The following is a 25790-nucleotide window of genomic DNA, read 5'->3' as shown; positions in this document are numbered from 1 at the left end:
CAAGGCAGACCTCTTTTGTTGATCCTGAGGCTGGCCAGTGCCTGTGAAAACCGGTGAAGCTTGCCTACAGTGTCAGGTGAGAGTTAAAATCAACCACAAGAGCCAAGCCTGTGCCCAGCATGTTACACAAGACAGAACTCTCTGGAACACCTGACAGACCAATTACATCAGGCCCTTGAACCTGTCCAGTGGAAAGAAGTATTAATTTCTAAAGTAGTATTAGGATTATCTATGGCTACATCTGTTAGTGCTACTACTGGAGATCATATGGTCCAGGGCTTTCTGAGAATGATTCAGTGTTTTGTTCATGCCTCAATGTATCCAAAGTGATAATGGTTGACATTTTACAGCCATGGTAGTGCAAAGTTGGGCACAAGGAAAGGGTATAAAATAGATGTTACATACACCATATTGTCCTCAAGCCAACGGTATAGTTGAGTGTTCTAATGGCCTAATTAAAATACATGCTGATGTTTCACACCACAAATGGGATGCACGACTGTCACAAGCAGTCCTCATTGCCAATAGCCACTGGGGAAATCACAGGAAACAGAAGATTCGAGTGTTTCGTCCTACTGGGCCATTGATGGGTGACACCCCCATACCTGATAATCAAAGAGATCAGTTCCCATTGAGAACCCATGTGGGATACCTGTATGGTGCAACTGCCCTCTGTTGGCATTGCGCCCATGACCCTGGCAAAATCCAGTGCAGTATTGACCCAGGCCTGTATGCCTGGGAAGCCCTAGACAGGAGCAGTGAGACCTACCGTATTAGTGCCTGCAAGGTAATCCCTGACTAAACTCTAAAGGTTAGAAGCCTAGTTTTGTTTCTTTATAGAACAGCACATGGAGATGTGGGTAACTCCAGTGCTTCTGCTGGTGACAGGAGTAGTGGCGTGCATGAACCGCCAGGACCTAGTCATCAGACATATCAAATGCCAACTCAGTGAGGGATGCAAGATGTAATTTTACCTCTCTACATGTCCCTGATGGAGACATGGAGACGAGTTTTGACATTTTTAGGAAGGGTCAATGCCCCACAAGTGGTGGGACTGCACCCCAAGAAGCCAGTGGGAAGTGGTGCAGGAAGCCTCAGCACTAAACAAATGCATGTGTGTTGAGTTTTGAATCTGCTGGTAGAAGGCTGTTGTGTTCACATTCCAAAGTTTGTATTATGATAAATCTTATTATGCACATGATGAGGTCTGTGTTGGTTATGATAGCAGCTACATAACTGAGAAATTTCTAAAAAAAAATTTCTCAAAATATATGAGAATTATGAAACATTAAGACTCACCAAGACTGTGCTTCCTTTTAAGTTTGGAGGCAAGAAGTGACTGTACTCCCACTTCAAGGAAACCAGTTGAATCATGATCCTGCCCATGGCAGGGGGGTTGGAACTAGATGATCTTAAGGTCCTTTCCAACCCTAACTATTCTATGATTCTATGATTGTGGTTGCAGGCTGAATTGTGTGGCAGCTACACCCACACTGACAAAGCCCTGACAAAAGCTTCACTGTGAAAGCTCCCCTCCACATGCAAAAGCCTAGGAAAAGTCCCCGCACATGCAACTCTTGTCCCACTCATGTGGTGGTGGTCAGCAGGGACTGGGGCAAGGAATTTGGGGTCTTGAGCCAGTGGTCACTACGTGACCGTATCTGACCACAGATCAGATTTGAGTAGGGTATAAATGGGTTCCTGCCAGAGAGCCATTTGGAGTTAGTCCTCCTCAGAGCAGTAGGACTCTCCCCTTGAATTGGGATGCTGTCCAATGTAACTCCTCAAGGTTGAGATCTCTCCCTTTATTCAATAATTGTGTGGTTTGGACCAGTGCACCAGTTTGAGAATCAGCAGCGTGGTGACTAATCCATGTGACATCCCAAATCTGTAGCTGATGCAGGAGGAGTTTTGAGTTTCAACAATAGATTTCATGTAGTTTCCATTTATTGGTTAGGTAACACTGACCTCTAACATGATGTTTGTTTTACACAGTTTGGAGGCATTGCTAACTAGTATTGGTTTTCTGTTCTTGTTTATCTTCTTTTCTTCCAAAACAGCTGTAAATAAGTTTTAGGAAGAATCTCCGCCTGTATTTGACACCTTCTTTATAAAGCAGAATTTGACAAGTTTTATGAAAAGATATTCATACGGCTGTCACTGAAATTATAATGTGGCTGCTAACGTGTTAACAGCTAAGAGGGAATTGGTTCATAACAGCCTGTTTACAGGTTGATCTTATGGTCAAACACCTAGGGAACTGGAAAATCTGACCTTAGCTATATCAGCTGTCTGGAACAGGACCAGCTGTGTTTCTTGCAGACCTGAATTCTAGAGTTTGGTGCTGATGACTTCACAAAGGCTATCCAAGTGGCAGCAGTCAGAAGACGTTTGAAAGCAGAGCTCCAGAATTCTGGTTGCAATGCCACCAGAGGCACCTGGGCATCCTGCCCAGGTGAATGAGCTAGTCAGCTGTGCCATGTAGTGCAGGCTGTACCAGTGTCTTGTGCTGTGTTCCTGCTTATGGAGGTTCCTAGATCATCTTAATGACATAGTTATTTTCAGGAGCTGCTGCTGAGGTTTTTTTTCTTTCTTTGGGTTTTTTTTTGTTCTGTTATAGACCATGTCTCCTGAATCAGATGAGCCTTTACACGTAGTTCCACCCTCGAAGAAGTGCATCTGTCAGCTGTGCTCCTGTGGGTATGTAGTACAGGCTGGGGATAAAGGAGCTTGGGGTAGTGGTTACTTGGCTAGTGTGTTGTACTGCTTTTGGGAGCTGCACTGCTATTTACTGCTGTATGTTGTATATGAGAAATTATAAATGTATCTTTGAGCATTTGTAAAGCTTTAAAACAAAAAGTATTTTTTCCCCAATTCTGCCTGTCCAGCTGAGTGGTTCTTGGGTTGCGACTGCATGGAGAGTTCTGGATTAAGAAGTGACACCTGAGAATTTTAAGTTTCCTTTGAAGACTTGGCCTCAAATTCTAAGTGATATGTGTAAAAGCAGAAATGATACACCTGTGTACTTTAGGGATCTTTACTGCTTGCAGATTTAGTACAACACTGTGGCTTTTGTCTTATAAGTAGTAGCTCACCTGTCCACAGGTTGTGGCAGATATTTAGGAAGTTTTGGTTAGGCTTATATTAGAGGACCATCATAATTGTGCTGAACTTCAGGATAAAATCCTCCTCTTGTAAAGCAGTGATTTACTACTTAGTGAGGAGGAACTGGGGAAGCAGCAGGGTATTGCCAGCAGCTACAAATACAACTTTGTATGTATTTATGTAACTTCTTTAAAACTAGGCATTTGCTGCAAGGAGTACAGTATTCATATTGTACAGACTTAAGATACCTATCCTGAAATAGCATTCAGAAGTACTTGACCATTAAGCTTGGGAAATTGATTTTCTCATTAACTTCCTAATTAGGAGATTCTTCAGCTTCCTAAGTATAGGGAATTTTGGGGCTTCTGAAGTTAGGTGTGCTGGATTATCATTAGCTGAAGTACAGAGCGTGAATACCTCACTTTCACCTCCAGGGGAGAATATATCATAACCTAGTGCAGCATACGGAGAAGTCAGATTTCATGTACTTTTGAAACTCAGCTGGTAAGGGTGAGCAAGGCTAAGCCACATTTACAAACTGTGGTTTGTTTGTTTGTTTGTTTGTTTGTTTTAAGATCATACTAATGCTCTCTTTTTAGCAAAGCATATATGCATTGCATACAAAGGTATGATGAAGGGTTTGGAATATCTTTTCCCCATGTAATATCAAATGGTAAAATGTTTGGTAGTAGCATGTCAAATAATGTGTAGCTATAACAAAACAGAGATAACTGTAACTTTTGAATGATAAGGCATAACTGTTTGCAGTCTGTCTTGTATATGTTCTGGCAGTGTTGAAGGCCAGGTTGGACAGAGCCTTGGGTGACATGGGCTAGTGTGAGGCGGTGGGGTGGGGATTGGAGCTAGATGATCTTCAGGTCCTTTCCAACCCTAATTATTCTATGGTCCTATGATTCTATTTTTATTGAAAAGTGAAAAAAATGTAATTGTCAGTCACTACTTCATTAAGAATTGAAAACTGCAAACAGAGTTGTCAGTGGATTTCTGCAAGTAATGGGAGCAATGGTCTCAATTACAAGACTTAATGAATAGCAAGTCCCCTCGTACATCACATCTGATGGTGGTTCTGTGTGGCACTGATTGACAGCAGTTTCTGGTACATTTAGACATAGGTGGAGTCATCCAAGAGGTGGATCTAATCCGTAGGCATTCATTTATATATTTTTCCAGCAGTCTGACTATCACTTCCAGCTGCATGCATTTTAGTGGCTTGCACAGGAATTGGAAACTTGGGTGCATCTTTTCACTGATGGAGACGATGTCATGTTGCTGAGTGATATCATCTCCCAGGGCAAGGGGATCTTTACATTCTTCTCTTGTCAGTTTTTGTTTAAAAAGAGAGTTGGCCACTGGAGTGTAACTTTCCCTTTTTATTTAATTATTTTTTTTCAATCAAGTGGGCCTGTTTACATTGTGGCTTGTGCTGCTCATCTGCATCTTGATATCCTTGATATCCTGATACCCTTTATGAAGATGTTTGAAAAAGGTTTTTCCTATTGCTTTGTTGTATTTCTTGTTGTGAGGATTTCTCAGGGGTAAAATGAAATAAAATGCTGTCATGTTTTAACCCCAGCTGGCAACTAATCTCCATACAGCTGCTTGTTCATCCTTCCCCCCCCTTCCTGCACAGGGAGAAGAACTGGAAAAGGTAGAATCTGTGGGTTGAGAAAATAGCAGTTTAATAATTGAAATAAAGTAAAATATAATGATAATAATGACAGGAAAAGAGAGAGAGGAATAAACCCAAGAAAGATAAGTGACATACAATACAATTGCTCACCACATGTCCTGTCTCTGTTTCCTTCCGGCTTCTTGTGGCCCTCCTCACTGTCAGAGCATGAAGGACTGAAAAGTCTTTGATCAGGACTTTTAAATGCTACTGAGCAACAACTAAAACCTCTATGTGTTACCAGCATTGTTCTTGGACTAAAACCAAAACACAGCACTGCACCAGCTACTAGGAAGAAAATTAACTGTATGCAATCTGAAACCATGACATAGGAAGAGAATTGAAAAGGTAAAAGTGAGAAAATTTGTGGATTGAGATAAGAGCACTTTAATAATTGAAATAAAATAGTATATATTTTTTTTTTACTGAAAAGGAAAATAACAGAAATAAACCCCAAGAATGACAGGTGATGCAGATGAAGACAATTTGTCACCATCAGCTGACCAATGTGCAGCTAGTCCCCAAGCAGCGGTCTTCTGATCAACCTTCTCCTTACTTCTATTGCTGAGCGTGGTGCAATATGGTATGGGATATCCCTTTGGTCATTTAGGGTCAGCTGTCCTGGGTGTGTCATAGAATCATAGAATCATAGAACAGTTAGGGTTGGAAAGGACCTTAAGATCACCTAGTTCCAACCGCCCTGCCATGGGCAAGGACTCCTCACACTAAACCATATCACCCAAGGCTTCATCCAACCTGGCCTTGAACACTGCCAGGGGATGGAGCATTCACAGCCTCCCTGGTCAACCCATTCCAGTACCTCACCACCCTAACATGTGGTTGGCTTTCAGGGCACTTCCCAACTCTTTCTGTACCTTCAGCCTGCTCTCTGGTTGTTGGTGTAAGGAGCAGAAAAGGCCTCAGGAATAACTAGAACATCCCTGTGTTACCAACACTGTTACCTAGCAAGGCCACAGTTCTGGATTTCCGAAGGGCCAACTTTGGCCTGTTCAATCAACTGCTAAGGGAAGTCCCATGGGAAAGGGTACTAGGTGGTAAAGGAGCTCATGATAGTTGGTCAGCATTCAAGGACCACTTCTTCCAAGCTCATGATCAGAGCATCCCAATGGGTAGGAAATAAAGTAAGGGATCTAGGAGACCAGCGTGGTTAAACAAGGAGCTGCTGGGCAAACTCAAGTGGAAAAGGAGAATCTGTGGATTATGGAAAGAGGGGCTGGCTACTTGAGAGGAATATAGGACAGTTGTTAGAGGATGTAGGGAGGCAATTAGGACAGATAAGGCCTCCTTGGAACTTAATCTTGCAAGTTGGATTAAGGACAATAGAAAGGGCTTCTTCAAATACATAGCAAATAAAACTAACATAAGAGGCAATATAGGCCCACTGTTGAACGAGGTGGGTGCCCTGGAGACAGAGGCTACAAAGAAGGCAGAAGTGCTGAATGCTTTCTTTGCCTCTGTCTTTACTCCTGCAGACTCTCCCCAGGGGCCCCAGATTCCTGTAGCCCCAGAAGGAGTCAGGACAAAGGAGGAGTTTGCTTTGGAAGATGAGGATTGGGTTAGGGATCAGCTATGCAATCTGGACATCTATAAATCAATGGGTCCAGATGGAATGCACCCACGGGTGCTGAGGGAGCTGGTGGAGGTCATTGCTAGGCCACTCTCCATCATCTTTGGTAAATCGTGGGAAACGGGAGAGGTGCCTGAGGATTGGAAGATGGCAAATGTCACACCAGTCTATAAGAAAGGCAAGAAGGAGGACCCGGGTAATTATAGACGGGTCAGCCTTACCTCCGTCCCTGGAAAGGTGATGGAACAACTTATTCTTGACTCCATCTGTAGGCATATTAAGGATGAGGGGGTTATTAAGAACAGCCAACATGGTTTTATGAAGGGGAAGTCATGTTTGACCAACCTTATAGCCTTCTATGAGGAAGTGACTAGGTGGAGGGATGATGGTAGAGCGGTAGATATGGTTTTTCTTAATTTCAGTAAGGCATTTGATACTGTCTCCCACAGCATTCTCATAGATAAGCTAAGGAAGTGTGGGCTTGATGATCAGCTAGTGAGGTGGATCAAGAACTGGTTGAAAGGAAGAAGGCAGAGAGTTGTGGTCAATGGCACAGAATCTAGCTGGAGGTCTGTGACCAGTGGAGTCCCTCAGGGGTCGGCGCTGGGACCAGTGCTGTTTAATATCTTCATCAACGACCTGGATGAGGGAACTGAGTGTACCCTCAGCAAGTTCGCTGATGACACTAAACTGGGAGGAGTGGCTGACACACCAGAAGGCTGTGTTGCCATTCAGCGAGACCTGGACAGGCTGGAGAGTTGGGCAGGGAGAAACTTGATGAAATTCAACAAGGGCAAGTGTAGAGTCTTGCATCTGGGGAAGAACAACCCCATGTACCAGTACAGGTTGGGGGTTGACCTGCTGGAAAGAAGTGAAGGGGAAAGGGACCTGGGGGTCCTGGTGGAGAGGAGGATGACCATGAGCCAGCAATGTGTCCTTGTGGCCAAGAAGGCAAATGGCATCCTGGGTTCATTAGAAAGGGTGTGGTTAGTAGGGCAAGAGAGGTTCTCCTCCCCCTCTACTCTGCCTCGGTGAGGCCGCATCTGGAATATTGTGTCCAGTTCTGGGCCCCCCAGTTCAAGAAGGACAGGGAATTGCTTGAAAGAGTCCATCACAGAGCCACAGAGATGATGAAGGGACCGGAAGACCTCCCTTATGAGGAGAGGCTGAGGGAGCTGGGTCTCTTTAGCTTGGAGGAGAGGAGACTGAGGGGTGACCTCATCAGTGTTTACAAGTATGTAAAGGGTGGGTGTCAGGATGATGGAGCTAGGCTTTTTCCAGTGATATCCAGTGGTAGGACAAGGGGCAATGGGCGTAAACTGGAGCATAGGTGGTTCCAAGTTAACATCAGGAAGAGCTTCTTTACTGTAAGAGTGAGAGAGCAGTGGAACAGGTTGACCAGGGGGGTTGTGGAGTCTCCTATGTTGGAGATATTCAAGGCCCGCCTGGACAAGTTCCTGTGTGATGTACTCTAGGTTACCCTGCTCTTGCAGGGGGGTTGGACTAGATGATCTTTTGAGGTCCCTTCCAACCCTTGGGATTCTGTGATTCTGTGTTTGCAGCACAAATCCAAAACATAGTCCATACCAGCTACAAAGAAGAAAATTAACTCTATCCCAGCCAAAATCAGTACAAACACTTGGTGCTGAGTGGCTGCACCTACAACTAATTCTGGTGGGAGTTAATAAGATTCTTTTGTCTCAGAACTGGTTTATAAGCTTGGAAAAGTGTCTGTCAGAATGGATTTATCTTCAGAACATGGCTTCTGTGAAAGCAGTGCATCCCCTTTGGAAAGCACTGAAACTTCAGCAACTTTGTTACAAGAGTGGAAATATAAAAGCCTGGAAATTTCAAACTGTGCAAGTCTCCTAAGATGGGAAGTCCTATGCAGCACTTGCCGGGATCACTTTTCAGCAGTTTATGATAGCATTTTCACAAGGGCATCTAGTCTAGAGTGATGGTTTTCATGCAGACCACACACTGAAAAACTCAGGAAAAACTGAGCAAGAACTGAGTGGAATTCTTTCCATGAAGTTCTGTTTCTTTTATTAGTTTTAATGAAATTCTGGCTTTAAGTTAAAACCAGCTTTTAAAAAACTGTGTGGGATTTCTTCTAGCAGATACGAAAGATGCTTAAGGCTTCATCATTTCACCTGTATTGGAAATATTTTTTTGATGAACCAGCAAATGCATGTCTTGAAAGAGCTTTACTAAAGGCCAGAGTTGGATTCAGTTCAAGTGAAACAGATCTTATAACCCTAACGGAAAATTTCCTTTATTCCTACAGAATAAACAAATTGATTTACAAAGCAAATATAGAAATGCAGAGACTATGCTTTGATTTCTGTTCTGGCAGTCCTCCTAATAGTAACTGGCAATTTCCTACATATTACTTTCCCGCATTACTACCTATTACCAGTTCAGTCCTTTATTACTACGCATGAATAAAGTGCACAGGATTAAACCCCTGTTTGTAGACATTACAGGTTTTGAGCACTGCAAGAGCAGAGGTCCTATGTTTTTTTTTTTCCCCCAGACAATTTTGTAACGTCTTTTTCTGTTCTCTTCCATGCATTATTCATAGACAATGCGGGGGGGGGGGGGGGGGGGGGGGGGGGGGGGTGGAGTGGGGTGGGGGGGGGGATATATTCAGTTTGGAAAAGGGTTCAGATAGATCACATCTTCAAAATGCAAGAAGAGATTGTGGCATCTGGTCGTTAGATGGCATGATTGCATTAGGTCTTTACAGTGCTGGTGTAAGTTGATTTATCTTCACTGTCTATATGCTGTTGACTCCAACATTCAGTCTATATAATGTTGAAATGACTGTAGGGGGTAAGTAGGAATCAAAATCAAGATTTAGAAGTATTTTCTAGATTTCTGTTGTATTGAACACAGCAAACTTTTAAAGTATACTTCACATTAAGTAGTCAAAGGAGATACTTCAGAGACTCTCAGTAATAATTTTTCATGTTTCAAGGAGCTTCAATTAATCAAAAGCTAGTTATGGTTGGATTAAAAGGGCTAAAGGATTCCAAATTGCTGACATCTTTCTGCAGGATATTCTAAGCATCAAAACTAGTACTACAATGCACTTGAAATAATTTTGTCATCTGTATTATTTAGCCTTGATATTAGTTTGGATATGTTACAGTGAAGAATCTGTAGTTCTTCATTATGAATATGGGAATAAGTGACTTGGACATGTAAATCCTGTATCTCCCCTTGGAATTACCCTGTGCTGGTTACTCATGTCCCAGGACTCGCCACTGTGTGAGGAGCATTCCCAACTGTATACATTTAGTGCAAAGAGCAGGCAAGAGTTAAGACTAACTGGTAGAAGAAGTTGGTGAAGTGACATCTGTTTATGCTCTTGCAGCTCTGGCTCTGTTAAAGTAACTTTATTTTGCCTCTTTAGTATTGAATTCTGCATTTCCTGACATTATGTGTGTTTTCCTTCTTGTATTTATGGTGCATTCAAATAGATGGCTTCTAAAGTATATTTTAGGATTTCTGCTTTATTGGTGTATTTTTCTAAGTAAAATAACAGCCACTACTTAATGCTACAGTGCCTTTTTTCTTATGACAGTCACTATCCAGTGGAAGGGGTTTGTGAAAACAATCCTTTACTCCCTGTGATAGCACTAACCTATTTGTTTCTCTCTGTGTAATATTACTGCACAAGCAATTTCACATTTCCTTACTGTGAAATAAAAAGCCAAGATAATGGCAGCAAGCAAGAACAGGTTGTTTTGTGGTTGTTTTATATTCTGAACTTTTTACCAGAAGATGGCAGCAGGCTGATGTTAGTCACAAGTATTTCCGCTGCTTACTGTTAGATAAATGTGGAGATACTGTGCTAAATACTTTGAACCAAATTGTTTACCACAGTTCACAGTGAGAATCTGGGCGTTGCAAGGCATTGCATGTCAAGCAGTTTTGTGGCTTTCTAGGTCTGTCTGGCTGTTGGCCTGCAAATCCTCTGCTAGTGCTGGCCATTGTTCAGTGGTGAGTTTTCATTCGACACTCAAGAGCATTTATTTTGGAAGAAAAATCAAAGCAAGTAGAGCTGTTGTTTAAATTAATTTGCATTTGTTGCATATTACTTTTCAGTTCAGGAAAATGTTTCATACTTTTCCTAGAATTAGTTTTCCTGGTGATAAAATTCAGTTAAATGTAAATATGTTTTCTGTCACAGACAGCAAAAGTGGAGAAAGGGCTGGAACTGATACTGGATGATGCAGAAAAACATCTTGTTTTCAGTGAAAAGCCTATGTAAATATTCATTAAAAGTATGGAGCTCAGCAGCTCTTGCAGATGTTCTGTGGTATCTTTAATGACAAGGAAGCTGTGTTAGTCAGAGGAACAAAGATGTTTTTTACCCTGTAGCTGTAAATTAATGTTCACCATAGTAAATGTTCAGCATGTTAACAAGCACAAAATGTCAGTAAGATACATTTATAATTTTTCAGTTTTCAGTGCATTCAAATATCACAGAATAACTTCACCATTGACATAAAACTGCTTCTGAAGGATGTTAAGAGAGGAAAATGCAGGTGATTTTCTTAGCCGAGGATTAAACTACCGCATCCAGCCAATGTGATCCATTGCATCATAGCTTGATAAAACTTAGTGCCAAACCTTTGGATTTTCCTATGTGCCTGAGTTCTTTTAAGATGTTTTAATATGGACAGATGCATAAGAAGAGGTTAATTGGCCTAAGGTCACTTTGGCTTTCCCAAACCCAGTTGTCAGCTAACAGAGACAAATTACAGACTGAGCTCAAGATGCCACAGTCTAAATATTATCTGCTGTTGCTGCTTGCTCCCATGTGCTGATTCCTAATCCACACCTATAACAGTGATGTGCCTGTGCTGTTTTTAATGATCTGTTTACAGCAAAACGTGCTAACACTTCCAAAACAAACAAGCAAAAGTAATAGATGGAAATTCTTTGAAACTATGGCTCTCAAGCGAGCTCTTTATCTGTGGAAAATTTGATGTTTGATTTTGTAAGCTAAACTATACCTAACTCCACATGGACAACAGGGCTAGACTGATTTCCTACAGGAAATGGTAATTAGTGTTTCCTTGCTTTTGAATGCTTCATTTTGCACCTTTGGTTCCATTAATTGTAGTAAGATTGAAGTATTATTTGTAGTACTTAAGAGGAAACTTTATGCCTTTCCAGGTGTATTTATGAAAAAAATAATCACAATGTCATTATCAAAATAGTTCTTTCAGTATGAAAGGTGTCAGTTCATTCATTCATGACATTCAGTTAGATTAAGATTTGCACTTGCATTCACAGAAAACACAACTGGTGGGGCTTTCAAGTTTGTCTGGTAACCAGCTTTGCACAAAACAAAAGCCAGGAATGAAAGATGTCAGATTTCAAACATTCACATATATTTTTATCATAAATCTTATGCATGCTACTTAGCATAAAAGACTGAACAGAGATAAACTGTCAATCTGTTATATTTGTATTTCAAAGGGACTGAGTATCTCTGGCAAGGAGCTATCGTTAGATCATGTACCTGCAAGTTAATGCAGTAGTGTAATGGGGCTTTAACATGCCAAATACACAGTGTATATTTTGCCAGGTTTTTCTACAACTAGTACAACTTGCCTAGTTATATAACTAAATTGATCACTGAAAGGAAAATCCAGATTTCCAAAGTGGCTGTTCTTCGTAACAGTTCGACAACCCTTCTTCCTTCACTCATGCTTCTTCCTTCCCACTTAAGTCCTGCCTATCCTTTTACCTGTGATGGCTTTTTGTAATTCCCTCTAATCCTTTGATATCCCTCTGCCCTGTCTATCCTCTTGTCTAAGGCCAGGTGGTGCCTTTATTGTCTTCAAAGGTAGTTTCTCCCCAGCCTCCCCCTAAGCGTATTTTCTCTCTGGTCTCAGGTTCCTCTTTGCTGCCTCCAGCTACCAGCATCTTTCTCTCATCTCTTTATACATCTGAGAGCATCTACACTCAGCTTGTTGCTCTTTTCCCTCCACACACCTGACTCCTGCAGAGACTTTTCTGGTGGGAAACCTTCTGGAACTGTGTTTTCAAGGTTAATGAACAAGGTGTAGCTTCTGACATCCTGGCTGGCTGTCAGATGGGCTGGAGGAGGTCCTTACTGAGCTCACAAATTATTTATGTGCCCACAGCTTGCGTCTTCAAAATGTAAAAATCTGAGAGAAAAACACCATCGTGTTTCCTACTATTTAGTCTCTCTCCAAAAAAGCTGATTGTGTTCCTTTTTATAACTCTAGAAGTATGGAAGCGCACCTATCAACATTGAAAAATGACTAGCTGTCCATTTTTCCATGGGCAACTTTCAAGAATTTGAGGATTTCTGACAGCCTCCTTGTGACTGGAATTCTTTTTTACAGAGAACAGTTCAACAGGAAACTAATTTTTTCCTGATGCATTACTTACTCCATTTGACATTTTTTCCCCATCAAAAGTTTTTTTATGGCTTAAGAACTTCCTTCCTGCCAAAGCAAGATGACTGTCTCTTTTAACAGCCAAACTTTGCCTGCAATTCTCCAAGCTAGACATACTCCTAGAGTAGTTTGTGATGTTTCCATGCTGCTTATATTGTCAGACTGTATTGCCATATTGCTAACTAGACTTTTCCCACAGCATTTCAGGTCACAAATGTAATACAAAAGTAGAAGAAGCAGAAAACTACCTTTACTTTTGTATCCGGAGTGACAAACTTCATGTAGGAATGAGAGGGTTGCTTGTAAATACTCCTCCCCACCTTTTCCTTCTTGGCTTGCATTATGCAGAGTGTATTAGAAATTACATAGATCACAGCAAGAAGATGCTGGAGACCTTCTGGCAGAGTTTTATCAGCACTCGTACTTCCTGAAAGCTGGAGCAGTTGGTGAAAACATGCTTCTGGAAATTGTTTTGCAGAAGCCTTCATTTTTGCTAAGACACCATGTTTACGTCCTGTTGAAAGAACACAAGACTTATTTCCCTCTCAAGTACTCCCGTTATACACCAGTTTAAATCACTGCCTTCAGAGGAACAGCTCATTTCTGCAGGGCTTCTCTCTAACCTCTTGTCCCCTAGTTTGTGTGTATTATGTGGATTACCCATTCCAGGTTCAGAATCCTGCACTTGCACTTGTTAAATTTCAGACAGCTGGTGATTGCTCACCTCTCTAGTCTATCCAGATCTCTCTTTAAAGCCTGTCTACCCTCAAGGGAGTCCACAGCTCCTCTAGTTTAGGGTCATTGGCAAACTTATTTAATGTGCATTTAACTCCTGTGTCTGGGTCATTTATAAAAACATTAAAGTGCACATACAGCCTGATGTGACCCCATTCACTATAACTCTTTGAGCCCAACCTGCCAGCCAATGTATTATGGACTTGGTGTATACCTTTTAATCTCTCCCCAAAAGGGCTGATTGTGTTCTTATTTTATAACTCTGGAAATATGGAAGCCTAGCTATCAACAGTGAAAAATGACTGGCTGTCCATTTTACTCGAGCCCTCTGGGCCCTACTTATCTTCTTGTGCTAGTTTGGAAAATGATTCATTATATGAAAGTGTGCTCTTCAGTGTAGACTGGAGGTTATCTGTATAAATTTAGGTAACCAGACATCTGTTGATCTTAGATTGCTCAACATGTAATTTAATGGATTAATGCAAAGTATAGAAACCCTTTTAAATGAGTAATTTGTATCTGGACTAGATGTAGCACTGGAAAACATACATCCAGTAGGGAACACTCCAACTCTCGCAGGAATTCTGTATGAGGCATAAAACTGGAGCCCTCCTCCTATCACTGTAATTCCTGTGGGGTGGTTGCTGAAGTCGTTAATCAGCAATCTTTGCACTGACTCTAGTGGGTTTGACTCAAACGAGAAAGGTACATAAACTGTAATGTCTCTGGAAGGAAACCTGAGGGTGGAATCCCAAATTCTCTTTGACAGAATGAGCCTTGCCCAGCCTGCTCTGGCCTGGTCCCAGTGTGAGAAGAAGGAAGTCACCAATGATAGATGATCTGTGGTTCCAGGCAGAAGGGAGCTTCCTCAGAAAATCAGTTTGTTTTCACTGTCCTCGTTTTGGTGCATCTTACAGAGGGGTCTTGCAGTACCCATACTGCATTGCTTTCAGAAAGAGAAACGGGCAGAGCAGTGCTGCCCAAGCATGACTGAATAGAGACTCCCAGACTGTCACCCTTTAGCTCACTTATGTACAAAAGCTCAATATGTGAGCAAAGTAGGATAATAAATTTATGAGAAATGGGACAAAAGGGACAGTAGAGTTTCTACTCCAGCACAATATGGCACACTTGGCTGTATCTTTAATTAAGTTACTTTTTATTTCATCTAGGTGGACTTGTTTTCTTAGGCTGTTTTTGTTGGCTTCCTGGACTTTTTTGACTGCAAGCTGTTGTAGTAGACAGAAACAGTTGTTTGTGCAGGTTATGGTTTTGCACTTTGAATACTTAAGGCTGCAGCACTCACTGCAATGTCCATTCGTCCACTATTTTGTAGTTGCAGTCTGCAGCTGACTTATGCAATAAGGTATTATTAATCAGTGAGTCACTAACTGTGACTTATGCAATAAGGTATTATTAATCAGTGAGTCACTAACTGTGACTGTGACTGTAACAAGCTACCTGTGAGTCACTAACTCCTGTGCTTTTTTTTAACCCCTGCAGATGTCACCGTTGTCCACGACTGCCTTCCAGGCCCTATGACAAGACTGAGAAGCCATGCATGCTGTCAGAGTACAAGGAGCAATACCCCCTTCATCCTATCACTGCTCCTGAAGATTCATTTAAGCCAAAGACAGTGTACAAGGCATCAGACATACGCATGGAAGGCACCTCAACTACAAAGTACGAAAAATAGTGACAGTGACTTAGATAATGTGTGTGAGAGGGATGAGTAATAGAGAAAAGAAAAATCATTTTTTTTCGTAAGAGGAGGCTGAAAAGATCAATGTTATGGTTGTACAAACCCTCATGAGGGCTCTCTGAAGGAGGGATCAAGATCTATCTGAGGAGAGTTTTGTATGGAGGCAAGCAGCTGTTTTTCTTGCACTTCTGGAAACTGAAGCAATATGATCAGAGGATACATAGGCCATAGAAGCATAGTCATGGTCTTGGCGTTTGCTGATTTTCTGTTTTGTTTTGTGAAACAAGCAGAAATGTTATCTGGGAAAGTATGGATGATCTCTGAAGGCTGTTTTTCTCTTGTTGTGTTTTGTGTGGCACTCTCTGTATACCGTTAACATGTGTGACTGGTTTCCAAGGAGGTGTGAATATGATAGAGCTTGATGACTGGAAGGGATATGGGTGTTTTCCTCAAGGCAGTCATTCTGGATTGCTGAGCTCTTTCTGCTTCTCAGCTGTGTTGTTGCTCAGTGTTGGGGTTTAGCAGAAATCCTCACACTTGTACTGTGCCGATTTCTCTTATGCAAGTAGCTTCTGAGGCTCTTCCTTGCTGCTGGCAGAGTGATGTGCCAAGTACTTGTACACAGAAGGAGCTCATAAAAAATAGGAATTTGGTCCATTAATACGGCTCTGAGAGCTTCCCTTTCTCAAACAGCTGCTGCCTGATCTAGGTATTTACTCCTTTGTCATCACATCCACAGTCATAAACAATATCACTCTTGCCTTTGCTGAACCGAATTAGAGACCTAGGAATTGTCAATCGCTATTAGTAAAGTCTTAACAGCTAACACCATCCATTTCTCCTCATAGAATTATAGAATCATTTAGATTGGAAACAACCCTTTAAGATCATTGAGTCCAACTGTTAACCTCACACTGCCAAGTCAACCACTAAACTACATCCCTCAGTACTACCTCTACAAGTCTTAAATACCTCCAGGCATGGCCACTCAACCACTTCCCTGGACAGTCTATTCCAATGATTGACAACCCTCCCAGTGATGAAATTTTTCCTAATGTCCAATCTGAATCTCCCCTGGTGCAACTTGAGGCCATTGCCTGTTGTCCTATCACTTGTTGGAAAAAGAGACCAGCATCCACCTTGCTACAGCCTCCTTTCAGGTAGTTGCAGAGAGTGATAAGTTCTTCTCTCAGCCTCCTTTCCTCCAGACTAAACCCCCTCAGTTCCCTCATCCATTTCTCATTACACTTATGCTTCAGACCCTTCACCAGCTTTGTTGGCCTTCTCTGGACCTGCTCCAACACCTCAATATCTCTCCTGCAGTGAGGGGCCCAGAACTGAACACAAGATTGGAGTTGCAGCCTCACCAGTGCCCAGTACAGGGGATGATCACTGCCCTGGCCCTGCTGGCCGCACTATTTCTGGTATAGACCAGGATTCTGTTGGCCTTCTTGGCTGCCTGGCCACAAGCTGGCTCATGTTCAGCCATCAGTCAGCATCCCCAGGTCCTTTTCCTTTGAGCACTCTTCCCCAAGATGTAGCATTGCGTGGGGTTGTTGTGACCCAAGTGCAGGACCCAGCACTTTTCCTTGTTGAGCCATTGTCCACAGCCCATTGATGCAGCCTGCCCAGATCTCTCTGCAGAGCCTTTCCACCCTCCACCAGATCAACACTCACACCCAACTTGGTGTTGTACACAAGTTCACTGAGGGTGCACTCAATCCCCTCATCTAGATCATTGATATAGATATTAATCAGAACTGGACCCAATACTGAGTGCTTGGGAAGACCTCTTGTGACAGGCTGCCAACAGGATATAATTCCATCCATGACCATTCTTTGGGCTCAGCAAGCAGTTTTGTACCCAGCAACAGTACACCCATCCAAGCCATGAGCAGCCAATTTCCCCAGGAGAATGCCATAGGAAATGGTGTCAAAGGCTTTACTGAAGCTGGCAGATGACATCGAAGATTGAAAATGGCTTGGTGAGCACTTCTCAAGCTCCCTCATTACCCATTCTGACATGGAAGCTCTCCATTCCTGCTACTTCTGCCTTTTTAAGAGTTGTCAATTTAAACATGGCTGATGAATTCTGAAATGCCCAATTTACTCACATTTGGGATGCTTCTGCCTATGTTTCAGCAATCACCAAAAGGATCAGAGAGTTTCAAAGAGTAGTCTTCTCTTCTGTATATGCCTTCCATCTCCAGGATAAGCCAAAGCAGCTAGACATCTTTGTATCTGCTTATAATTAAATCCTGGGGTCACTGGTGTCCTCTTAAAACAGGTGATGAGGGCAGTGGCCATGTACAGTCTGTCAAGGAGCCCTTGGAAACTTCCTGTTCAGTCAGCAAAACTTTCCTTGCTCAGACAAACAATAACTGTTACTCCTGGAGTTCAGTAGAACTTCTAAAAAGCAGACTAGTAAGAAAGTGCAGAAACTACTTTCAGATGCTTCTTCAGAGCATGCACTCTACCAAGTGTAAAACTTGCCTACCCATGTTAGAGGAGAAAACCTGAACACTTAGCCATCATATTACAGGTTTTGGTGTCCTCTGGGTAATGATCATAAGCAAATGCACCGAGAGTTAAAGTACCAAGGCCTAGAAGAAAAGTATCACCACCTATTACAAGGCTGCTAAACACTCTGGTTCTATGTGGCTAAACTCAAGGAGAATGAATTGATGGAGTGTATAACTGCAGGAATTGTGAGGCCAGCAGACACTGAGTTGTCACCAGTCATTTCTAGTAACACTTCACTGGGTGTTAAGTGTTGTACTGTCACAGCAGGCACCCTTGGTAGTCTAGGAGTTGCAGGCAGTACAGTTTTTCATGTCATCTTGGATGCATGTTGCCATGGATTTATCAGCAGATTAATCTCTCTTCTGGGATTTCCACTGCAGGTTCTGTTGCTTCACAATAGTCAGTGTGGGAAAAGTGATCCCACTGCCAGAAAGCTCTTGGTCATACAGTGAAGAATTGAACACCTGTGATCTGTTACTTGCCTCTAGTGCAGCCTTGGCTGTTTCAAACATGGGATTGTGCAGTGTACTGTGAATGGCTTGGGAAAGACCCTCTCTGTTACTGGGCCCTCCTGCTACTAAAGATGCGATATGCCTTGTATTCTTGCCTTTTCTTGGCCCCTCTTTAAAAAGTACATTGGCTTTAAATTGCTGACAAAAGTGTGCCAAGGGGCTGCAACAAGTGTGACATCTACATAAATACCTCTTGATGCTCATGTAAGTTTTTTTTACTTCTGCATTTCTGTTTTCACACCTATACCTAATACTTTGCAATGTGAATTCTATTCTGCTTCACACAGACTTTTGAGAACCTTGTTTATTTGCTAAAATAGGTAACTACTACAGTATTTTCAGAGGCTTGGGCTTTTGCCCACCCAGCATCACTCCAGGTGTGAAATGCAATTTTAATATTCTAATAGCTCCTTTACTGACAATTTCTCCTGGCCAGCTGCCAGTGGTGTAAATAGATCAGTGGAAAAGTACTCTGACATTAGAGACTGAATTCACTGGTGCCAGGCGGCATACTATCTGTCATATTCCAGAGGATGTGGGCAGTAAAATAGATTCAGGTTAGTGAATTTTGAGTGGTTATTTTCCTCTCTACAGTGTTTTTGTAATGTTTTGTTGAACTGTTTAAGTAGCACTGCTCTAGTATCTTATAGTGCTACCTGAGAAAAAGCTGGCTTTCTGACCATACTGATATTTCTTTCCTTAACTTATGTTTTGCTGTAGAACTGTTTTGCTGTTACCTGTCCATCCTGGGCTGAACCATTGTACATAGTGTATCTGTAAAAGCTATTGTTGCCTCTCTCATAAGTTTCCCCTACGTACTAGACAGCCTTCTATAATTATTGAGTTTTTAAAAGGAGTAATAACTTCTGGTGTCATGCCATTGTAGAACATAGATAGCTTTGTATAAGGCCATTAACCTCACCGGATGAAAAAGAAGGGAGAACCTGGATGGCCTGAGGTTATCCAGAGCTGCCCCTGTTCATTTCTCAGAGTCCAGGCTTCCAACTGTGAAAGAATTATGTGTTTCATTAACTGCTTGATTCCTGTCCCAACTTTCTTAGGCTGTGGAGATAAGAGGAAGTAGTGATTTCTTTTTGGGTCCAGAAATAAAAATGTGTTGGTTTTTTGTTTTAGTTTTTTAAGACGAAGGACATAATAAAATTATTCTTCACAGGAGAGATTACATAGCTCAGGAAGTGTCACCCCGGAAACTTATATCCCCTCAAAAGCATGTCAAGAGTGATGAGACTATGGATTGCACCACCACTTATAAACAAGATTATAACTCCTACCCTGTCTCTCAAGTACCTCCATGCCTCCCCTGTGAGACGAAACACATCCCCAATGTCAAGATGAATACAAGAACCTCTTATGAAGGTATGTACCTTTGCAGCTTCTTTCAGATCTTCACCATAGCTTCATTTTTGAAAAGGACAGATTAAAACAGTATGTGGTTGTTACCTCTTCTATGTATGCTAACATGCTGGTCAGGAACCTCACAGACAAAAATTGCTGGGAATACAAGCCTGTATTAATGGTAGCATTGGGATCTTTCTGAGTTCACATCGTTTGTATGTCTGACATGTATGCAGTCATCCTAAGTAGAAGGAGGGCCATATGAACTGCCAGTGGGTCCAGCAGCATCATCTTTAAGATGTAGTGAACATTCTCTTGGTATACTTCAGGGCTGGTCCACAGTGTCAATGGTTCAGCCACATCTAAAATATGTAGAATTTACTAGATCTGAGCAGGTCATGAAGTATGGGACCCTTTTTGTGTATGCTACAGAGTTAACCTGTGGATGTGCAAGACATGTATGTGGCAATTATAGACACAGAAGTTCCACACAATTGTCCAAAGCACTCAAGCTCTGCTCCTGTTAAAACAGGTTAACAGTGCATCCAACTGTGCCATTGCTTCTCAGTATCAGCCACTTGGTGTAGCTGGTTTGCCTTTGTGAGAGCTTTATTCCTTCCTCTCCAAAGGCAGGAATTCTCTTTTGCGTGCACTGGGAGAAGATTTTCAGTTACCCTGTTACACTAGCAACTGTACTAGTTTTGGTAGCGAGTCCCAAGTAGAAAATCAGAGGACTTTGTACCTTCCCACTACCTAACATTGCTAGGCAGATAGCGTTTGTGTATTTCTTAAAATAATTTAAAATTATTGTCTTGTCTTTAATTTTATTATGCTGTGCAAATATAGAATCATAGAATAGTTAGGGTTGGAAAAGACCTTAAGACCATCTAGTTCCAACCCCCCTGCCACTAAACCATAACACCCAAGGCTTCATCCAACCTGGTCTTGAACACTGCCAGGGATGGAGCATTCACAGCCTCCCTGGGCAACCCATTCCAGTACCTCACCACTCTCACAGTAAAGAATTTCTTCCTTATATCCAATCTAAACCTCTGCTTTTTAAGTTTCAACCCATTACCCCTTGTCCTATCATTACAGTCCCTAATGAATAGTCCCTCACCAGCATCCCTTTAGGCCCCCTTCAGATACTAGAAGGCTGCTATGAGGTCTCCAAGCAGCCTTCTCTTCTCCAGGCTAAACAGCCCCAACTTTCTCAGCCTGTCTTCATATGGGAGGTGCTCCAGTCCCCTGATCATCCTCATGGCCCTCCTCTGGAATTGTTCCAACAGTTCCATGTCCTTATAAAAGCTTACGATTGGTGCTGGCATTGAGATTTGTCCCAGTGGTCAGAAACACTGTTTTTTTTTTTTTTTTCTTAAAACTCAAAATGGCACAGGGATTAAAGAAATAAAAGGTGTGTGAATCCAGTGTTAAGATTGGGCCAGTTGAAATGACTGAAAGTCAGACTTTAGTGCTGCTGCATGTTTGCAACAGCATAAACTAGAGTGTTTATATTAAGCACATAGGAAATACTGTACCTTTAGAATTACTTGAGTCATGAGGACTATGACCCACAGGTACAAAATACCCATGTTTACACAATTTTGAACACTTTGTTTTGTGTAGGCAGTGTTGCCAGATGGTATTCATTGGACTAGCTTTAGTGAAGCCAATAAAAAAAAAAAGCTGCTTTGCTCAAGCAGAGGATCTTTCCTTATATGTTTAGATATCCTTGACTTCTTTGTATCTGAACCAGATGTATGTCTTTCTCTTTTATCAGTGTTTAGGTCAGTACCTTAGATGTTACTGCAGAACTCTAATAAAATGTATCACAGCCACATTTGGTTATAATTTGCAGTATTTTTCAAAAAACAGCAAATGGAAATCTTTGTCCAAACCTCCTCAAAGATGAAATTGCATACTTAAAGAATTCCCCTTTAAAGGCCCCGGTTCACAAAAAATGCAAGTTTTCATAGTTCTGTTCTCTATTAGGTTATACTGATTACAGCTCAAGCGTGAAATTTTGAAACATGCTTTTCAACTAATTATTGTAACTCAAATATTTAAACAGCATATAAACCAGTGCTGCATAGGTACTAAAGTACCTTTCCTACTGTATTGTTATACTCCTTCCTGCTAAACACACCATACCTCCTCCAATGACACTGAATGTTTAAGATAATGCTATTATATATTGCAATTAATGTCAGAAGACTTTGCAACTTAAGTTTTCAAAACTGTCATCTCCTCCAAGCTACACACATAGCTGTTTCTATCCATCTGCAGGTACATAATCTGATTTTAGTTTTTTCTTGCTTGGTTATAAAAAGATGTGCCTAACCTCCAATGATATATGGTTCATATCCTCCATTCCCTCTTGTACCCCTTAATATTTTCAAGATTGTGTTACATGGGAAACTATTAATATCTATGGAGAAGAACTGGAATTACAATAAAATTATAACTTGTTTTTAAGGAATAGTAGCACTACTGGCTTACAATAGGTAAAATAAATTCATAATGCCTATGAGGTCTCCAAATGTGTGGAGCTAGTAAATTTTTAAAATTGAAGACAGATGGACTTGTTGTATTTTGAATATTTTGCAAAAGCTGTGGTTACATCCAAAATGCACAGACTATTTTCCAGCAAAGATGATGGGAGAACCTAAAAATTTTTTTGATTACTCTTGATTGGCATCTGAAATGTCAGCTCTCTGAACAAGCCTTTGCTTAGGGATGGGCTGAATCTTACTAGCGTCTCTGTTTTAACACTTTATTAATACATCCTTTGTAATGACACATGTCCATTTATGCTTGTGGTTCACCCTGCTGGGCCACAGGAGAAAGATGTATCCTAGGCATGGGCGCAAGGTCAGTGTCCCACCAATGTGGTGGTGCCTGGGTCATTTACACACCTCTGCACTTAGCAGGGCATGCAGCCTGGTCTTCAGTGGTGCCAACAGTGGCAGATGAATGTCTATGCCAGTGCACACAGGCAGACCCATGTTCAAAGTTGATAATGCTAATTAGCAGCATGAGGGCAGCTCTGTACCCAAGGGGCAGGGCACTGTCTGGGAGCAACATGGCATCTGTTGCTGCTGCTTCCTCTCTTGTGCCAGTAGAGGCAACTTGATTTGAACCAGAAGGACTTTAAATGGATACCTAATTGGTACAAAAAGTTACATTTTTTTGGTCACCTTCACAATGTAATGAGCACATTCTTTGTGTAATTGTATTTGTGCAGTACAATAACCACTGCCATTCTAAAGGAATAACTCTGTTTGGACTGGGGAGTTCAAATATCCTGATACCTAACTGTATCATTTACTCTCTAGTACTTTGAAATCTAGACTTCCTTCCTGTGCAGAGTCAGCTGGAAGCTTTTTTGCCTCATGACTTTCAATGTAATTTGAAAGAAGAGAAAATTTAAAAAAATAAATAAAAGTGAATACTTGGGTTAGCTCCAAGACTATGTCATTTCAACTTCCTACTAGTAACCATAATGCTCTCTAGTGGAAGCTGCACAAGGTTACTAGGAAGGGAAAAATCAATGGTCATGTGGCTGCAGCACTGGTCAGTGTTAGGCAGCTTTGCAATGGATTTTTAGTGTGACTCAGTGCAAATATTTTAATGTCTCAGGGCCTTATTTTTTCCTTGTGTCCTGCCAAGGAACAAAAACATGAATATTTCTAAAATGCTGCCTAAAAGTTTTTCTTAGTCATGAATTTGGATAGTAAGTATGGATCATCTCTGCAGTATGATTCACTGCTTTAGATCAGCATAGGCTTGTTCTGCAAATTCCAGCACACTTTTTCAAATAAGGAATATTTGGAAACAGAGTTATAAGCTCCTTCTTGGTTCTTGCTTGTACTGGCAGCAGGAGTATCACAGAGGGAAAAGCCAAGAGCCAAGGAAATGTCGCACATCACAGCTTGCTGACACCAACATGAGCTGCACAAACGTGAATTCAGCAAACAGTAGGCAGCATCACATCTGTGTAACTGAGGAATAGGTCATCCCAAATGAGAAGGTACAAAGAGGAAGGGTAGCTCTGCAACTTGGCCTTTAAAGTGGAATGGTGGACATCTCCTTGCTCTAGACGTACTGTGGGTGACACCTGAACAGCCTTCTGCAGACATAGGCATACTTTGTCTGTGCTCTGAGCTAGGCACAATATAACTGCATGGTACTCCACTTTCATGATTTCTGGTTGATTGGGCATGAGGACAGTGCCCACTCTGTCGCCTGCAGCCTTTGCAAGACAGAGGATGTAATTTAATCTTCCTACACTGTATTTCACCATCTCTGCAGGTATGGGTGGTACACAACTATTTTAATTCAATTTTCTGTGTAGATGCTAAGCATTTGCAGGGTTTAGCACACTAGTCTGTAAGGTGTTCTGTAGCAGCTCTTTTACTAGAATTTTTCATTACAACATTAACAAGTATTTATTACAGTAGAAAAAGTAATAATCAAAACATAAGCCTAAACTCACCAAAGAACTTCAGTTGAGCATTTAGATATGATTCCTCTTACAATTCCTGTATTTCAGATGACTACATGCTATGGAATGAACAAAAGACACACCTGATCAGACCAGACAACAGGTTTCGCCCGTCAGAAGAAAAATTTGACCACAGAACTATTTTCCAGGATGACTATCTGTACAGGGGGCCGGTTGCCACTCAAAACTTCAAACCTCCAAATCAAGTCCAGAAAACCAAGGCTCCCGAGTATATAACTAATTATAGAGTGAATTATGTGCCACAACCTCTTGAAAAACGTTATGTCCATAAGAAAGATAAATACAAGGCCAACGAGGTCCCATTTGATGGCCTCACTACCCACAAAGTTTCTTACAAGGGGATGGCTGGTCAGCCAGCCAAACTTGCAAAACCGTGCCAATCAAAGTATCTCAATGATACTCCATTTTCCTCTACAACTGAGTTTCAGGAAAAATACCAAGCTTGGCCACGGGCTTCCATATTCACCAAAAAACCTGTTGTGTATCTTCCTCCTCTTGAGAAAATGGACCTTCATACCACTACTAAGATACATTACAAGCACCCAAATGGCAAGCCAGCCAAGATGTGTCAATCTGTGGCCCAGATACCTAAAAGTACTGGGCCATTCAATGGCTCTTCTACAATGAAAGAAGACTATAAGCCTTGGCTGTGCAAGAGGCTAAAACCTATCATTCATGCTCCAGAACTGACTTTCTCAGCAAAGCCCATGGATTGCTTGACTACTTTTCAGACCCATTATGTGCCTCATCGGCCCACAGTTACGAAGAGCTATAAACCTGCCTGGTCAGGCCCAAAGGATCAAACTCCACTACAAACTAAAACAGTCTACACTACCAGCTACACACCAAAAGCCTTTGTTAGATGCTTGGCCTCTTACAAACACCCACCTGGTTACGTCTTTGAGGGAACTAATGCTGATGGTCACAGTCTCTATCTACCTGCTTCCAAGAGTCGAGTGCCTGCAAGGTTGACACAGAATGAAGAAGAGAGTGGATATCATCTTGGAAATGGATTCAAAGAGCAAGGCCAAAGTGAGCTACAAATGAAAGCTTGATTTTCTTTGTAACCTTCTTTCAAACCAATCTCTGATTTTTTATTTGGAAAGCTCTTAAAATACACGTAATTTTCAGACATTGACTTTTTCTGGATCATTTGTACAAATGGAAAAAAAAGAGATGTCAGTCCTTGTTTCTCTAGATTTTTGTTTTTGTTTTCCTTCTCCTCAGCTAACTCTTGCTCTTTATTTGAGACAGATATCCTCCTCCTAAGACACAAAAAGAGAGATCTTGCAGGTTTCTTTTTTTTTTCCCTAAGTTCTACCTAAATTCATAAAAGTCTTATTAAAACCAATATGTGATAACACTAAGGAGCAGCTTGAGTTCACCTGAATGACTAAAGATGTGGTTCCACAGAAATTAAAGCTGACTAAGGCTTGGGCTGCTGCTGCCTCACCTTAATCTCCACCTGCAGCTGCATGTTTCCCCAGTTGTCTCTTTTTCTGGTATAAACATTAGCACTATTAGACTGCATGACAGAGTGGATCAGGAGATTGACTTGGCCAAAGGCAAATCAGTGTTTTAGCAAGCTTAAGACTTCATTTCCCTGAA

The 25790-nt window shown here is 41.6% G+C and overlaps 1 protein-coding gene across 1 annotated transcript; it reads left to right on the top strand.

Annotated features, from left to right (window-relative positions):
- Positions 1–586: 586 nt before the first annotated feature.
- SAXO1 (stabilizer of axonemal microtubules 1) lies at positions 587–25154 on the top strand. The gene is given in 6 exon segments (XM_013130524.3): positions 587–787; positions 2621–2700; positions 15068–15247; positions 19476–19678; positions 24210–25135; positions 25137–25154. Coding segments are annotated over 6 exon segments (1608 nt in total).
- Positions 25155–25790: the final 636 nt, after the last annotated feature.

The sequence above is a fragment of the Melopsittacus undulatus genome, chromosome Z (assembly GCF_012275295.1).
Source record: "Melopsittacus undulatus isolate bMelUnd1 chromosome Z, bMelUnd1.mat.Z, whole genome shotgun sequence".
Classification (NCBI taxonomy): Eukaryota; Metazoa; Chordata; class Aves; order Psittaciformes; family Psittaculidae; genus Melopsittacus; species Melopsittacus undulatus.
Note: the sequence above shows the minus strand (reverse complement) of the source record. Positions and strands in the feature narration are given on the sequence as shown.